General features: G+C 40.9%; 1 protein-coding gene across 2 annotated transcripts in view; it reads right to left on the bottom strand.

Annotated features, from left to right (window-relative positions):
- Positions 1–18,360, bottom strand: part of HAUS8 (HAUS augmin like complex subunit 8) — a 66,004-nt gene that overhangs the window by 45,275 nt on the left and 2,369 nt on the right. The window contains exon 2 of one of the 2 annotated variants that reach the window (XM_089667558.1): positions 4,669–4,730. The exons of the other annotated variant lie outside the window; for it this stretch is intronic. Within the exon in view, the coding sequence (XP_089523684.1) occupies positions 4,669–4,730 (62 nt within the window). The remainder of the gene's footprint in view (positions 1–4,668; positions 4,731–18,360) is intronic. 2 annotated transcript variants of the gene reach the window in all.

The raw sequence follows: 18,360 nt of genomic DNA, 5'->3' as shown, positions 1-18,360 counted from the left end.
AAAAAAACAACAAAAAAAACACAGGATGGGAGTTCAGACTTTTACAATCTGAGTGCTTATTTCAGGTCTCTGACATGCTAGGTAGTAAAACCAGGATCTAGCTGAGAGACCTAGAGACTGTACTTTACCATACAAACCATCAATGTTCTTAGAAATTCATTTTTAAGTTACAAAATCCCTATGTGTAAGCAAGTCTTCAGTGCAAACAAAGAATCTTTATTGGCTTGTTCATGTTAAAAATGTAGTACTAACTTGAATTTTTATGTAACTTTTTAGGCTACAGCACCCACAAGGTCCTCCTTTTGGGTGTATATTTGCAAGCAGTGATCAGTCCTTAATGCTTAGAGTGACACCAACATGATAGTGTTAGTACTGCTCCCTGCATCATTCTATGTGGGTGACGTGGTGCACTCACAGAAGTCTTCTGTAGAGGACAGAGCTGGAGAGGAGACCAGAACTGCAGCTAGAGATACTTTTTTTTTTTTTTTAAATTCATGCTGGGGAGTGATTAAAACAATTGTCCATAACAGGGCTGTAAGGCAAACCACTAGGCACTCTATTAAAATGCATATGCATCTGTTTTATCTGCTAAAAGATTTGTAATTCTGTTCAACTACTGCTACGAACACACATTTGTCCCACTGCAGAGCTCATCTCTCCCCCATCTAGGGCACAGTAACTGATTCATTTAATATGCCACTTTACCACTAATTATACTCACCTTTTGTTCTCTGCTGTTTCCTTATCAGAACAAAGTAAGATGCATGTTGGTTCTATCAGATTTCACAGACAGATAAGGACCCTCCTCCCACCCCCATTTGACAGCTCTTGGGGATTGTTGATCAGCTGCTCAAATACCCAGCAAGCCATAGTGGGAGGAGGGGTAGATGATCCCCATATGCAGAAGTACTAAGAATCTAAGTTTTCTTCAGCAAGTGAAAGGAAGTAGCAGAGGGTGAGCAGGGTTTGTTTTAAGTAAACCATAAGAGAAGAGTACAGGACATTTTAGGCAAACCTATGTTTTACTGCTGCTTCAGGCCTCAATCACACAAGCATTCCAATCCATACACCTGTGTGTAAAGCCATCTTCATTTGTGTGGGATGCACAGGTGGTCTGTGTGCTGGCGGACTGTTTAAAGCAATTACAGGCAACCGGCTGCACAGATCAGGTGCATCCCAGTTTGTAAATCTGTGCAGGTACAATGCATGGATCAGAATGCAAACAGGCTGATCCACGCACAAAACCCACATGGATGTGCACTCTGCAATGCGTTTAATATATTTAAATTCTTTTCCCATTTTTGACAAAGTTATACTAGCTGTCAGGTTGGATGAAGACTGAAAAATGTTAAATTCTTCAGATCTTTAATTAGAATGAGGTCTGGTTTTTCACTAAATCATTCCGTGATATCCAGGTGTTTTTGTTTTTGTTTTTTTGTTTTTTAACTATTCTAGTATAGATTTAGGAATGTGCGAAGGGCCAAACTTCTTTTGTTTAGAAAGACATACTTTTTATTTTACTGATAAGCTTAGTTTACATTTGTAGTTCAGGGACAACAATAGGCCGCTGGGTCATGCTTTTACTAGGGCTGCAACTAACGATTATTTTCATAATCCATTAGTTGGATAAGTGTAGTGTATAATTTAGTTACTATGTACAGTTTAATTTATTCTTGAATATCTATAGGCAGTGGTAAATATAAATAACTAGCTATATAGTTAGGGAACAATCTATCTCATCCACTCTGGGAATAACAGACAGAAGAGATGTACATATACTATTAGAGGTTCAATCTGGTACATATCATCAGATTCAGATCAAAATTTTTATTTAAAGAAAAAAAATAAAAATGTAAAAAAGACCCAAAAAGGCAGTTTTGCAGATTTTCAGACAGGACAGTAATATAATACTATGCATATTATTTCTTCTTATAGCAGGTAGCTTGATACCTCTACTTGCACTCGCTGTCACTTAAACTTGGTATACACATTCAGTTTTTTTTTTCCCGTTCAAACCAGCAGCCAACTAATCGGGTGACCAAGTAATCAATCATGAAAACAGTGGAAAATCTTCATATCTATTAGGTCGACTAGTTGTTTCAGCCCTACTTTTTAACGCCTCTCTGAAGCTGCAAAGGCAGCAGGTTTGGGTTCTGCACATGCCATGGTGCTTCGTGGCTGAAATTATTTCCCCCATCATGTTTCATGGGCAGTGCCGATAATGAATGCGACCCTGTATAGCAAATAGGGGTGTACCACAACTGCTAGCAAAATTCTAGGCTCACAGTTGCGGTGCAGTATTCCCATTCATCACCTTTTGGGGGTTTTTGAATGGGACATAATTAAAAAGGCCTTCAGAAGGCAGCAGTATAGACTTCTTCCTGTATGCCTGTCAGTCATGTCTGTGGCTCTCTCTGAAAAGCAATCCACCACTCTTTAAAGAACAACGCAGATGTTAAAGAGTGCTTCTTATACCTTCTATTGGTCACAAGATGGCAGAACTGCAGTTGTTGACCTAATGTCTAGCTTCCGGGTGTTTGAGTCTATACACAGCACACTCATAACAAAACCGCCAGCATGACAGATAACCTTCCTGCCCCATAGTGTAACTGAAAATACTTCCTGATGAGCTGGAAAACAAACAGCTCCCTATATGGCTTTGGGAAGCTAAAGAGAAAAGCACAGCCACTGATGTAAACAACACACTAAGAGGATACATGATGTCATATCAACCTTATTAGTGCCCATAGCTTTATAACCACTTCCTCTCTAGAGTAATTCTATCTTTTTTTCACACACACACACACACACACACACACACACACACACACTGTAAAACCAGCATTTTCTAATTACTTAAAAGCCCAAGAACCTGTTTTCTGAGTACAGAGGCCTTGCAGGACAAAAAAAAAGTGGGCATTTTTTTTTTTTTTAGATTGCACGATATTTTTGCAACGGCTTATCAAGATTATATTTTCAGGAAAAAGATACGCTAGCATAGATAACAGCCCATAAAACAAATTGTGATGATTTAGGATTGTAGGCTTTACAACATACCAGAGAACATTAAAAAGTATAATTTTTTTCTTATTTTTTTTTTATTTTCTTTATTAGCCTGCAGTGAGGTTCACAAAAAACACCAGTAAATGAACAAAAATGATCACAAAAAGGGCATTTAGACTTTGTCTCCCTTCAGGAGATGGAAAGACCCATCCCTGACCCCCGGGGTTGCGAGGATCCAGAAAAGGGTAAGGCACAATCATGTCCCGCTAGCCAAAACGCCTGGTGGATCCATCCCCTCATGATCAGCCGAAGTTGACCAATGAGTACTAGATGAGAGGCTCTCCCAAAGAGAGACCCCTGAGACATGGGAAGAAGAAACCTAATGGCCATGCATTCTCCCTGTAGACTTCAGAGTAGGCCCAGAGATCCACATGCTGCAGTGTAGAGTGACACACTCAGAGAAAAAAATATGCAAAATAAGAAAGTGAAGGTGGAAGTGCACTGAATATGCCTTGTAGCCTGGTAATAAAAATTGCCAAAAGGCACAGCTAATGACAAGGTGCAGAAAAAAGTAAGGTGTCGAGGCCTAGTGCAGTATCACTCTGTGGGGTCCTAAGCGCATAATGCTGCTTTGGTACCTACAAGGTGACACCTCAAGCCCTCTGCCTTCTCATTCCCTGACCACACAAGGTATCCCAGTCAAATCAGAAGGTACTGAGCTCCTCGAAACCCTCCATACCAGGAAAATACTCCTAAAGCCACACCTTACATGGTACGTGCTCATTTTGGTTTCTATTCCCACAGGAAGATCCCTCAGGACCTCTCTATCATACCAGCGGGGATAATATACAGCCAGCCAGATTTGATGGCTGCATTAGTTATCTTTTTTAGGCTTTCTTCTATTTCATTCCAGTTTAAAGCTCCCTTGCAGATGTTATCAGTTACAGGGATGAGACAAACCATTTAAACACTGCTAGGGATGCTTACAATTATAACCTTTTATTATGTAAAACCTTTATGCCAAAAGAAAAAGAAACAAACTGTTGCTGGAACTGCTTATAAAGTATTAGCTGGAGCTTGGCTTCAATTTGTTAGTGTATCTAAATCTGCTAGTTCATCTAACACTCCCATTCCCCCAGAGTGACAATGAACCTGTGTTCCTTCATCCAGAGTGGGGGGGCACTCTAATACAGGAAGTGTGTTACTGGCCATATCACCAGGTGAAAACAGAGGGGGGGGGGCCTAAAAATGAATGCAGTCAACATATCTAATGATTGGTAAGCTATATTACATTTTTGGTTTTGGCTTTATTACCACTTTAAGTCATATCTGCTATAGACGGGCCAGTGGGAAACTACAGTGCATGGTTGAGGAGCAGATGTTTGACACCTGCCAAATACCTGCAGCAGCCTGAGAGCCACACAACACACAGGAGAGTTTTAAAACATAAGCCTCAGAAGGTAAAGATAAATATATATCATCCTATTTTACTAAATGTTAGCACTTTAAATGACAGGGTTGTTTTAAACCGAAAAGGTACACGTAGAAATACATTTTAGCTTCATCTAGTTACTAAGTGTATTCCCACAATTCAGAACATTTGGTAAACCTCCACAATTACCAGTAAACTGTGTTAGCAATCAGCAATAAACAACATTATCTGACCTTTCTTTTTCTTTACGGCCATATCGCCACTGCTGCCTCCTGAACTGTTCTGTGATCCAGACCTGTAACATAGATGGGTTGAACTTAAAGCAGAACATCCAATCATCAAAGTGAAAATGACTGTTAAAGATTAGATATGTAGGGTGTGCTTAGCAGAGAAAACCCCTCCTCCCCTACTGATGACTCCTGGGATGCGTGACATCATTTGCCTAGGTATGGAACCCAGGAAGTAACTAAAGAAATGTAAAAAACAGTTTAAAGCAAGTAACTACAATATATTTTGCAATCTATTTACTGTTAGCAGCATAAAGATTCAAAATAGTCAATTTTGAATGAGAGGATAAAGTTCCACTTTAACAAAAGGGATCCAGGATCACTAACAATGTTACAACCAACATCTCTAAGTAGAATCAAGTTGATAGCTTCTGCCAATTTTTTGTCTCTCTTTCCATAATTCACCCAAAACTTTTAGCGCCCATTCACACTTATGTGTTGAACAATGTGGGTAAATGTATTTACAAGCCCAGAATACTCTGGGCGTGTTTTCTTCTTCAGTTATTATGTGTATGGTGCTAAAAGTGTTCCCCGATTGGAGGAAACAGACCTTTCATTTGTCCACCCATCTTCCAATCATGCATTTGCATTGTGGGAACTTGTACTAGAAGTGATATGAATGGAGCATGGGGACAGAAAGGGCAGGCGTAGTTGGCATTCGCAGCTGCTGATGTTAAAGCAGTATTAAACCTAAAAGCTAAATTCTTAGATGTGTTGGTTGCAGGGCTGCAATTAACAGTTATTTACATAATCAGTTAGTTGGCCAATTAATCGGATAAAAACTTTAAAAAAGTGTGGTGTATAATTTAGCTATTATGTAAAGTTAAAAAAGACAGTTTATTCTTGAATATCTCTATGCAGTGGTAAATAAAAATAACCAGCTATACAGGTAGGGAACAAAATATCTAATCAACCCAGAATAACAGAAGAGAGATACTGTATGTACTACAGGGGTGTTGAAATTTTTGAAAAAACTACTTGTCTAGGGACTAAATTGGGTTTTCAATCTACTTGTCCCTCACAACAATCTTCTTGCCCAGATTAAAAAAAAAATGTAACCAAAAATCATATTTAAATCTGAGGTGCTTTTAGGAATTACTGGGGCTTTTAAGAATACTAGGGGCTTTATGGCAACTTAAACGTTTAGCATTGTGCTGTTTATCTCCTCCTCCCCTCCTGTCTAGAGTACTGCACCAGGGGACTAGCAGGGAGGGGAGAGACCTTGCAGTGTAATGAGCACTGATTGGGTGCTTCTCAGGAAAGGGGAGTGTCGGGCTTATCCTTTACCCCTTATGCTGCCTCAGCCATTTTTGCCTTTTTGCACAAGTTTAAAGAAAAAACCAACCTGCCTGGGGCCCGGAATTACATGTCAGACGATATAAATCCAACATCCCTTGTACTATTTGAGGTTAAGTCTGTTACATATGAGATCAGACTCCGAGATCAAAATTTTTATTAAAAAAAAAAAAAAAAAAAAAATATGTAAGAAGTCATTATGCATGAATGACTCCCTTGTCATAGGCATGTAACTTGATCATCACTATTATAAGGGGTTCATTTAGACTGTAAAACAATGAAAGTAATAATAATAGAAGGGTGTGGAAATGTTTGAGAGAACTACTTGTCCAGGGACTAAATCAGTGTCCCAGTCTACTTGTCCCTCATGACAATCTACTTGTCCAGATTAAAAAAAAAAAACCAACAACAGCAACTTGTTAACCAAAACCATGATTTTAGGAATGTCTGGGGCTTTTAAAAACAAAAGGGGCTTTCTGGTGACTTAAATGTGTAATATTTTTAACATTGCGCTGTTTATCTCCTCCTCCCTTCTCTGCTTGTCTCCAGATCCACACCTGGGGACTAGCAGGGAGGGGAGAGACCTTGCAGTGTAATGAGTACTGATTGGGTACTTGTAATGCCTATGAAATGTGCTGGCCTTGGGCCCTTTGTTTCTTCAGGGATTTTTACAATAAAGCATCATTGCCCATATGCCAGAAGCTTGAGGAATGACATTGATGTCAATTTCTAAGCTAAGGGAAACTTACAGAGTCACAAGACATTAGAACGGCTTAAGATAGATAAGAGTTGTTTGTGAGTGAATTTGTTTGCGCATTTAATAAATGTAAAAAACAGGGTTCAGCGAGCGCTTAAAGATAAAAGCAGCTAGTACACTAAAAAGGAAACCACATGACCTTCTAAAATAAACATAAAAAAATGTAGTGCAGTGCTATAGGAATCTAAAAACATATATAAGATGCAAACGCCTGAGGCTAAAATTTACAAGAAGATTGCTGGTATAACATAGAATAAAATAGCAGAATGGCGACATATATATATATATTCCCCTTTTGAGAATATACATCTTGTACGAAACGCGTTAAGGAGGAGCCCTGCATGCCGTGACGTCACGCTGCCGGATCATGGAGGTCCGTCGGCTATCTTTGAATCCAGCTGGTCAGTGCACAGAGCAGCTTTATGCTGCATATATCTATTTTCTAAGGATTACATTATCGCTAATCTTTACCCATGGGAATTATTTTGCCTAAGTGTGTTTATTTGCATTTTTAATACCTATATTAAATAAATTAATTTTTTATGAATAATTACTACACTATGGGTAGTATTTTTTGCTCCACACCGAGCACTTAATCCCACAGGATCCCCAGGTGACCATCCCAGGGCCCAGAGGAGAGAAATCTAAAAGCAGGCCCCTACCGCAGCCAGCTTTAAAGGGGACCTTTAGAAGTGTCTTTCCATCACCCTTATCCACAGAAGAGGTATCCATTCCAGGCTGCATCCTTCCCAACACAGGGAACCTCTGACTTATTTGATGTAAATGCGCATTTATATTGCTCCTCTGGTGAGTGTGGAATTTTACTGTTTTTCCCCACACGTCACCAGATCACGTGTCACTGGGAGTAGAGTGGTCACCTGTTCAGCTTATCATTTTCCTGTACCAACATCACTTCCAGCACTTATTGGACATTTATTGTTGCATTTTTGTTATATATAGTGCATGGTTGTTGGCATTTAAGAAATGTTTAAGTTGTTTATGTAGTTAGAAATGTTTACTGGTTTGTGCCGTTAGGATTGGGGGTATTAGAGAAGAGTTTTTTGTCCAGTAAAGTGACTAGGTGGGACTCCTGTTACCTCATGGGACAGTTTTCAATGTTTTTCTGCTGGCACTTCCTGGAGTGGGCCAGGCGCCCGCCCATTTTAGGATTGTTGCCAGATTACTCCGAACCAGGGTATTTAAGAGAGGCCTGCACACAATGAGATTAAGAAGTACTCCCATGCAAAAGGGGACACTCTGATTTATCCCAAGGCTCCATGGGCTCATCAGTCTCAATCGTGAGCCAGGCTTCTCCACAATCTCCTGTGCACTGTGGTTTTGATGAGGTCTTTTCCTTCCCATAGCTTTGCTAATGTATTCATTCTATGCTGTGACACTGTCAAAATATATTTAATTCATGCTGTAATACTCACATTACTATTGGTGTGTGTTATTATGCAGATTGTGATGACTATAAGATATGTCCTCCTGTGTGTTGTGTGATAATAAAAGAGGTTTTGACAGTGCAAGAACACTGCAGTTGGATTCTGTTATTTCTTGGGGTGCTGAGTGAATGCTGCATGATGTGCCAGGGCAGCTATACACTTGGTTCTCTCACAAGCTTAGAACAATGGTGTGACTGCTAGTTAATTGTACCTGTGTGGTGTATCTTACTTGCTTTTGGTTTTTGTATCCAGCCTTGCATTACAGTGCTCCCCAGGAAAGGTAGAAGATTGCACAAGATTAAAAAATAATTTTAGGCCTGAAGATTACATAAAACCCCCAAACATTATATAGTTAATTTTAGGGCACAAAAAAGCAATAAAATATCCTATTTTTTTGTAAAATATAAAAGATGAGGTTGCATCGAGTAAGTAGATATCAGACATGTCAAACCTTAAATTTGCATGTGCTCGTGAAATGGCGACGAACTTCAGTACCCTATATTTTCTACAGGCGACACTTTCAAAGCGCCTTATAGGTCATCAATTTAGCGTTACGGAGGACCTCTGGTGCTAGAATTATTGTTCTCATTCTGGCGTGTGCAACGATATGTGATCTGTGTATCGCAATCAACATTTTCATGCGTAGGCGCCCCAGCGTTTTAAGTTTGTACATGCATATATGTGGGGGTGGTATTGTTCTTGGGTGTAACTTTCATTTTTTACAATTAAAAAAAAAAAAAAAAACAACTATGTGATGATTTTTGTTGACAATTCTCTTTATTGAGACTAAAAGACCCTGCATGTCTCCCCTGTGCTCCCCTGAATGTAATGCAGTGCACATCGCAACGCATTACATTATTTTCCAGCCTCCATGGCTGGGGAGCTCTCAACAGGGACCCGTAAGTGATATAACATCACCTCTGGGTCAGGACAAAGAGGGGAGGGAAGTGGATGTGTATGCTCTCCTCCCTTCCCTGTAGCCGATGGCGTTGAGCCGATCCGAGCTCCGCAGATGGGCAAGCGGAGCCCGGGAGACCTCAAGGGGTGCGGGTGTGAGGCTGGCATTGTGTGGAAGAAATCAATGGCAGCGCTGCCACCCGATGTTTCCACCTGACAAGTGTGCCCTGCAGAAGCAGGGCTAAAAGGTAACCAAAAAAAAAAAAAAAAACACATGTCCCGGGCGATATGAATTCAATATCCCTGTGATATTATAATATATATTCTATTAAATATACCCAGAAGTAGGATATACTGGGTATTTTAACTGGTCAGCCATGAAGCTACGTGGAGAAGGATATAAAATCATTTATATTAAAGTGGAACTTTAGGAAAACAAAGTAAAAAAGGGTGAACAGGCAGGAATTTGAATGCAGAAGAAACATGCTTGGTCTCTTCTGCAGTTAAAGTTACCTTCTGCCTGTCCATCCCGATACAGTGAGACATGCAGGTGCAGCTCACTTTACAAATTCGGCAATGCCGAATCTGACTGAACGCATGCACAGGAGTGATGTCATTCCCACCCATGCAATGACAGAGACCAGCGATCAGGATCCAGAAGCCACCAGCCTGTAGATACTAGCGGCCAGGTGGAGAGCTTTGGTACATCGCATGATCAAAGGTGAGTATAGTTCCGCTTACAAGGAGTGCTAAAGGCTGAGACTCTTTTGCATGGATGGAATCATTTTAAATATAATGCACAGTAAATGGTAAAATTTTATTTTAAATTTAATGCCTTCCATTACCTCCAGTCTATCAGTCTCTAGCTTCTCTGGGTTCAGATGTTGATATTCCCTGCAGAGCCCTTAAAAGTGTTACTAAACCCACAACAGTAAAATCAGTCTGTATATGCAGTAAAGCATGCTTGATATACTCACTGTGGAACCTAAGGGGTTAAACCTCCGCATTGTCTAAAACCGCTGTTTGATTCTGACTTCTCTGATCCTCTCCTCCTTCCAGTGTCTCCCTTTTGTCTCCTGATGAGACATATCTTGGGAGAGTGCATGTGATCAGCACAGGACCAATCAGTACTGTCCAGACAGAGGTCAAGGGTCCTGCATCTTCCTACAGCAGAGTTAAAACTTCTCCTACCAGCTTTAACCGATAGAAGTCACAAGGCTGCTCTAACTGCTGAGGAGAAAAGGTATTTAGCAGTTTATTTACTAAAATAATTGCATTTCCATGTTCTGTGTACTGTGGGAGACCAGATATAGTGAATGCAGGATCCTCGGTTTAGTAACACTTTAAAGGGATTGTAATGCAGGCCATAGATGGGTCGAAAATCGGCCGATTTTTCGGCCGAAAATAAAATCGGCCGATTTTCGGATCATTAGTGGGCGATTTGGTTGGCCGTTTTTCGGTATTTTGGCCGTTTTTTTTTTTTCGGTAAAGTTGGAAAAAAATCGGCCGATTTTGCCGATCGGCCGATTTTCGCGGCAATTAGTGGGCAAATCGGCCGATTTTTTACCGATAAAAAATCTGCGCATGAGCAGTGACCTGCAAGAGGAAGACAAAAAGAAGAAAAAGAAGAAGAGGAAGACGATGAAGAAGAGGATGAAGAAGAAGAGGATGAGTATGAAGAAGAAGAAGATGAGGATGAAGAAGAAGAGGATGAGGATGATGATGAAGAAGAAGAGGATGAGGATGAAGAAGATGAGGATGAAGAAGAGGATGAGGATGAAGAAGAGGATGAGGATGAAGAAGAAGAAGAAGAAGAAGAAGAGGATGAGGATGAAGAAGAAGAGGATGAGGATGAGGATGAAGAAGAAGAGGATGAGGATGATGAAGAAGAAGAGGATGAGGATGATGAAGAAGAAGAGGATGAGGATGAAGAAGAAGAGGATGAGGATGAAGAATAAGAGGATGAGGATGAAGAAGAGGATGAGGATGAAGAAGAGGATGAGGATGAAGAAGAAGAGGATGAGGGTGAAGAAGAGGATGAGGATGAAGAAGAAGAAGAAGATGAGGATGAGGATGAAGAAGAAGATGAGGATGAGGAAGAAGAAGAAGAAGAAGAAGTAGGATGAAAATAAGAAGAATTCCAGTCCAGCAAAAAGTGTCTCTGCAGAGAGCTCCGCTATTTCTGACAGTTCTCTGACAGTTCCTTGACATTTACAGCGGTTGAAACATTGTATCTATTTGTTTCCGAATAAAAACATCTGTATCCTAAATGGAAACAAATAGATACATTGTTGCAACTTCTATAAATGTCAAGGAACTGTCAGAGAACTGTCAAAGAAATAGCAGAGCTCTCTGCAGGGACACTTTTTGCCGGCTCTAGATGGGTAGAAAATCGGCCGATTTTTTTTACCATTGATGGTAACGTCGGCCACTTGAACAACCGATTTTTCGTTTTTTAAAAGAAAAATCTGCAGTTTTTCTCCCCATCTATGGCCTGCATTAATGTTAAATTTTTTTTTTTAATAACAAACTTATACTTACCTGCTCTGTAATGATTTTGCACAGAGCAGCCCCAATCCTCTTCTTCTGGGGTCCCCCGCCAGTGCCCCTATAGCAAGTTGCAAAATATAGTATAGAGTGCCCCTATAGCAAGGTAAAGAAAAAAACTTCTGCCTTTATCACTTCCTTCTTCTGCCCAGATCTACCTGTACCATAAGGCATTGCTCCTCACAAATTCACAAGTTCTCAGGCACTTATTGACAGGTATGAACGGTGTACTGAGCTGTATGTGTGCTGCACTGTATTTTCTGAAATATGTAGACAAAATAATCCATTCTGTATGCAGGCCAACTAATCAGCTGACCAACTAATCGATTATGAAAACAATTGACAAACTATTTTCATAATCGATTATAATTGATTAGTTGTTTCATCCCTAGTTGGCTGCATTAGTTTATTTAAGCTGTCTTCTATTTTCATCTTATGATCCAGCCATCAAGTCTATTGTTTTTCAAAATCACAAGCTCCCCAACAGAGTATCAGTTTACATGGATGAGACAATCCATTTACAACTGACAGGGGTGATTAAAATGATCAGCTTTTGTTTATTCATGTAAAATCTTTATCCCAAAAGGAAAAAGCTGTAACTGATTATAAAGTGTGAGCTGGAGTTTGGCTTCAAATTGTTATTGTATTTAAATCTGCTAATAAATTTTAAAAAAATCCCCTCCCCCCACTGACAGTGGTGCTGCCTGCTGTGCTTATTCATCTAGAGTGGGGGCACTGTATTATAGGAAGTGTGTTACTGGTCACATCACCAGGTGAAAACAGGAGGAAAAAAAGCCAAAGAAAAGAAAACTGAAGCAGCCATCACATCAAATGATTGGTAAGCTGCAATACAATACATTTTTGCTTTATTAGTGCTTTAACCCCTGCAGCATAGGATGAACACCGCTGCGGGGGTATCCAGTGACAGAGGACTGAAAATTACTACTGTAAACAGCAGCCGCCAGCACATGGCACACACTTTGTTGGTAAGCAGTGTTTCAATAAATTTCAGCTTGAGTGTTTCCACCTCTCTGGAATAGCCTGGATACAACGTAAAGGATTGTGTGTATGATGACTGGACACAACGTCATGAGGTATGTAATTCCTGTTAATGTGGTCTCAGTGTAGACAGATGCTGTTGAGATATTTCTGAACTTTACTGCCATACGTTTTTGCTCTTTTAACCAGGAATGAGCTCAGGCATGTTGAAATTCTAGTCAGTCCCACCTGAGCAAGCCCATCAGGAAGTTTTCACAGCACACAGACAATAATAAGAGCCCAAGACATTGTATAAATTCATCCGCTCATGGCTGGTGTTGCACAATGACAGCTTCCTGATGGGCTTGCTCAGGTGGGTTCAGACTAGGATCCAAACACTTCTGAGCTCATCCCTGCTTCATGAAATTGGCGGGTGGATATAACTGATGTGTTTTGATCAAATGTTAATGACATAAATTGTCAATACTTTTGTACATCATCTGTACAGAAATGTGGGTGAAAGATTTGTAATGGTATATTACAGCACCCATATACCTGCAGAGGAAAGAAAAAAAGAAAAGCTGATGATTTCCAAATACTAAAAAGGAAGTCACCCTGACCTCACATCAGACAACTACCTAAAAGTCATTAACCGCTTTAGCTGCGCCCCATAGCAGAAATACTGCTACAGAGCAGCAGCTGTGCACAAAATCACGCATCTATATGTCATTTTGCATTTCCGGATAGGAGGTTCACGTGCCCTACCCATGCAGCCATTCACGGCCGTCTATCATCAGGTCCCGGTCGGTGATCACTCACTGGCACCCGGTGATTGCCGAGGATATCCGACAGAGAGGAGAATGGTTAGTACACAAAACAGTACTCCCTGTCAGCCCCTGCACACTACTTTGTATGGCTGTGCACAGCACAGCCATGCAAAGCAGTGTGCTTACAGTGAAGCACAAACACAGAACATGAAATAAAACAGAAATTAACCCTTTAATCTCCCCACATGTTAACCCCTTCATGCCCAGTGCCACTAGTACAGTGTCAGTGCTCTTTATTAGCACTGATCACTGCATTGGTGTCACTGGGAATGTCAGTGACACCAAGGCAGTCCCCCCCACTGTCAGAATGCCCACCACAGTCCCGCTATAAGTCGCTGATCGGAAAAAGGGTCAGCCGCACACCAGAGGATAGATAAATATAGTGTGTATTTATTGATCCATAGGACACACAAAACACCAGGACATGAATACAGGACCTGTTAACGCGTTTCACACAATCTCGAGCTTAATCAAAATTCCAGTATATACACCGCCATTTGTAAATGCTATAACGTTCATGTAAACCAATTAATTTACACGTATTGGTATTTTTTTTCCATCACAGACATGTAGCAGAATACATTTTGGCCTAAATTTATGACAAAATTTGAATTTTTTAATTTTTTCATTGGACATGTTTAATAGCAAAAAGTCAAAAATATTGTTTTCTTTTCTCAAAATTGTCAGTCTTTTTTTATAGCGCAAAAAGAAAAAAAAAAAAAAAAAAGCAGGTGATCAAATACCACCAAAAGAAAGCTCTATTTGTAGGGAAAAAAAGGACGTAAATTTCATTTGGGTGCAGCGTTGCATGTCCGTACAATTGTCAGTTAAAGTAATGTAGTGCCGTAATGCAAAAAATGGCCTGGTCAGGAAGGGGGGTAATTCCTCTGGAGTGCAAGTAAAGGTTTTTTACCTTCATGCATTTTATGCATGAAGGTAAACAACCTTTTGGTTGAAATGCGCCCCCCCAATCCCTACCTGAGCCCCCTTAGATCCAGCAATGCTCACGCAAGCCTCTGCTCTACAGGGACTCTCCCTCCTGCTGTCAAGCACAGTTAGTGAGCCAATGAGGAGAGAGCCGGGGGGGGGGGGGGGGGGGATTGATGTGGCGAGCCATGGACCTATGTGTCTTATGGATGCATAGAGCAAGCAAGCATCAGTGACACCAGAGCAAGAAACAGCACTGCTTGAGGAAAAGATGGCAGGAGCGCCGGCAGGGGAACCAGTTGGTTATTTAAATAGAAAAAAAAAAAAAAAAAAAAAAACACACACACACACACACACACACACACACACACACACAGGATTTAATACCACTTTAATGGCAGAGAGGTATGTAGCCAGGTGCTGGCTACATAATGTTGCCATTCATATGACAGATGAGACCATGGTTAATCCTATTCCCCCTAGTGCCCAGTACTGGGACTACTACATCACTTTCTGTTAGCAGAGTGGATCTAGTTTTTCTGACAGTAGAGGATCTTGGGACCTGTAGTCCTATAGCCAATACATACTGTATGTCTGAGTGCTGGCGAACAAGGAGGATTCTGGGAAAGCAGATTATATTCTATAGCACGGGACTGGCTCGCTCCCTTGATGCAAGATTCAGAGCTGAACATGAGGGGACTGCTGTTCACCTCCAGAGACAGATTGCTGGCTACTACTGTGGGACTCTGCACGACAGTGCCACAGATTGCCACACCAGGACCGCAGCCTTTCTTCATTGGGACTGTCATTGTCCGTTCTTTATTCGCTGCACTGTCAGGCCATCAGGCGGTCTCTCCGCAAATACCTGAAACCAGCCAAGAGCCTGTGAAAGAATTTGTTCCTAGGAGGCTGTGCCATCCATAGGATTGGTGAGTGGGTGGATGCCCAACCTTTTTTGATTATAATTCTAGAGACACTGCATGCAGACACCTTTACACTTCATTTACCAGGAGACCACTGCTTTGAGCAGTACCATTGGCTTATCTGTTTAAATTCACTGAATTAACAGTATTCACGAATGTTTATGGGCCCCACCATTGCTAGCAGAAGACAGAAGACACCACCATATCAGGAACTTTAAACACCATAGGATTCAAGTTGCCCCTCTTGCTGCTGCTGTTGCAATTATACATTTGAAGCTTAATACTCATGACTGTATAACCTGTTAAAACATTGCTAATTGATTATTCCTTTTTTACCAGTGTTTTGCTTTTACGCACTAACTGGGGACGTACCTCCTAACCCTTCATTCTGTGGTCTACTCTTTTGAGCAAGCCTAACAGAGGTGTTACAAAAGAACTGTGTCTCTTGTATTATTATCCTATACAGTTGAAATAAGTCTGAGCCCAGACTTTTCGAGGTGTCAGAAGGCTTGAAAGGTCAGGGCAAACATCAGGGACAAGCATCAGCAAACAGCCCCTGCAGGGGTAGCACTAATATATATATATATATATATATATATATATATATATATATATATATATATATATATATATATATAAAGGCAAAACTTTCTTTTCCTATTTTAAATAGAGCAAGGGAGATTATTATACAGGATTTATATAGCGCCAACAGTTTGCTCAGCACTGTACATTATAATGGGAGACAGTACACGAGACAGCACAGTAACAATACAATACACGAGGGGTTCAAGGGCCCTGCTCCTTGGAGCTTACAATCTAGGAGATAGGCCCTGCTGTGTTTTTTTTGTGTCCATCTGTGTCCCACTGGGGAGATTTCCATTAATTTCCTGTCCCATAGCCAAAACAGGAAGTGAGGAATTCCTTCCAAACTGAGAGAATTCCTGGTTGTCCCTATTTGAAGATTTCCTCTCTCTTCCTGTTCTGGCGACTACCTAAAATGTGAGATTTTCTTTTGCTTTCGGTGATGACTGTAAACAGGACAAATAGAGATGGTGTTCCTAATGGGGCACAGACTGCAATAAAAACCTAACAATCTCAACTCCACATCCAAAACTAAAAAAAAAAATGTCTTTAGTCATACTTTAAAGTAAAACTATAGGCAATTGTATTTTATTTTTGATAGCGCAAGGGAGGGTTATAACCCCTGCCAGGTTTCCCCCCCCCCCCTACATCTGTGTCCCATTGTACAGCTTTCCCTTTACATCTGTGTCCCATTGTAGAGCTTTACCTGTTCCATAGCCAAACAGAAAGTGAGAGGAATTCCCTGCAAATTAAGGGAATTCCTTGGGGACCCCCATTGGAAGATTTCCCCTCAATTTCTCATTTTCCGTGGGTCAGCTGATAGCTTCCCATGGTTTCCAATACCATTTCTATGCTGATGACACACAACTATCTCTCTACTCCTCAACTCACCCCAGTTTCCTCACATATCACCGATTTACTAACAGACATATCAGACTGGTTGTCACACCACTTCCTAAAACTCAATCTATCCAAAACTGAGCTCATAATATTTCCTCCCCCCACGTACCTCTTCCCGATTTCTCGGTCAGGATCAATAGCACCACTATCAACCAATCCCTACACACGCCCCTTTTTAACCAATGATACCACAAAGCTCCTAATTCACTCCCTGGTCATCTCTCACCTCGACTACTGCAACTCCCTCCTCATTGGCTTACCTTTACATAGGATATCCCCCCTTCAGTCCATCATGAATACTGCTGCCAGGCTCATTCAACTTACCAACCATTCAGTGTCTGCTAGCCCTCTCTGCCAATCCCTCCACTGGCTTTACCTCACCCAATGAATAAAATTCAAAGTACTACAGGGGTGTGGAAATTGTTTTTAAAAAACTACTTGTCCAAGGACTAAATCGGTGTCCCAAACTACTTGTCCCTCATGACAATCTACTTGTTCTGATAAAAAAAAAAACAACAACAAAAAAACAAACAAAAAAAAAAACACACATTTTAACCAAAACCATATTTACATCTGCTTTAAGGACTGTCTGGGACTTTTAAAAACAAAAGGGCCTTTATGGCGACTTAAACATTTAAGACTAGCAGGGAGGGGAGAGACCGTACAGTCTAGGCTGCTGCTCAGAAAAAAGGAGTGTCTGGCTTATCCTTTAATATACACAATACCATGCCATTTCAAACAGATGTGAATAAGTGGTATCACCTTATGGTGATTAATCGTGATATAATTAGTTCAATATAATTGTGTGGATCATACAGAGATCACAATTCCAAGTGTGTGGACGTCCTGATCCGGGAGTGACAACAGGTGCAAGCCAAACGAATGGATGAAAAACGCACTCACGAGATGTGCGTTTTAAATGCACAATAATAAATCCTGCGTCATCAGGCTATAGATAGGTCATCAGGTCTCGGGTCAGGTTACCATACGAATCACCATCCCAGCTCCACAGAAAAGGTCACCAAAATCCGCTACCAGGTATCACCATCAGGGTCATCTTTCCTCCAAATGGGCACTGTGAATGATGACACTCACACAGAGTGCCCAATAAGAGACCACATAGTGTGATATTGCTTAAGGTACCTTTTATTCAAGGATAATGGGGGGCTGCAGCAACTGGACATCTAACCACAGCATACCCTGAATACATGGTCAGTAATTTTTGGAACTTTTTGAAAATCTGTTATTTACCATTACACCCATTATCCTTGAATAAAAGGTACCTTAAGCAATATCACACTATGTGGTCTCTTATTGGGCACTCTGTGTGAGTGTCATCATTCACAGTGCCCATTTGGAGGAAAGATGACCCTGATGGTGATACCTGGTAGCGGTTTTTGGTGACCTTTTCTGTGGAGCTGGGATGGTGATTCGTATGGTAACCTGACCCGAGACCTGATGACCTATCTAAAACCTGATGACGCAGGATTTATTATTGTGCGTTTTTCATCCATTCGTTTGGCTTGCACCTGTTGTCACTCCCGGATCAGGAGGTCCAC

This window comes from Staurois parvus, unplaced genomic scaffold (assembly GCF_062004578.1).
Source record: "Staurois parvus isolate SC_StPar_1 unplaced genomic scaffold, SC_StPar_1.0 ptg000053l, whole genome shotgun sequence".
NCBI classification, from domain to species: domain Eukaryota; kingdom Metazoa; phylum Chordata; class Amphibia; order Anura; family Ranidae; genus Staurois; species Staurois parvus.
Note: the sequence above shows the minus strand (reverse complement) of the source record. Positions and strands in the feature narration are given on the sequence as shown.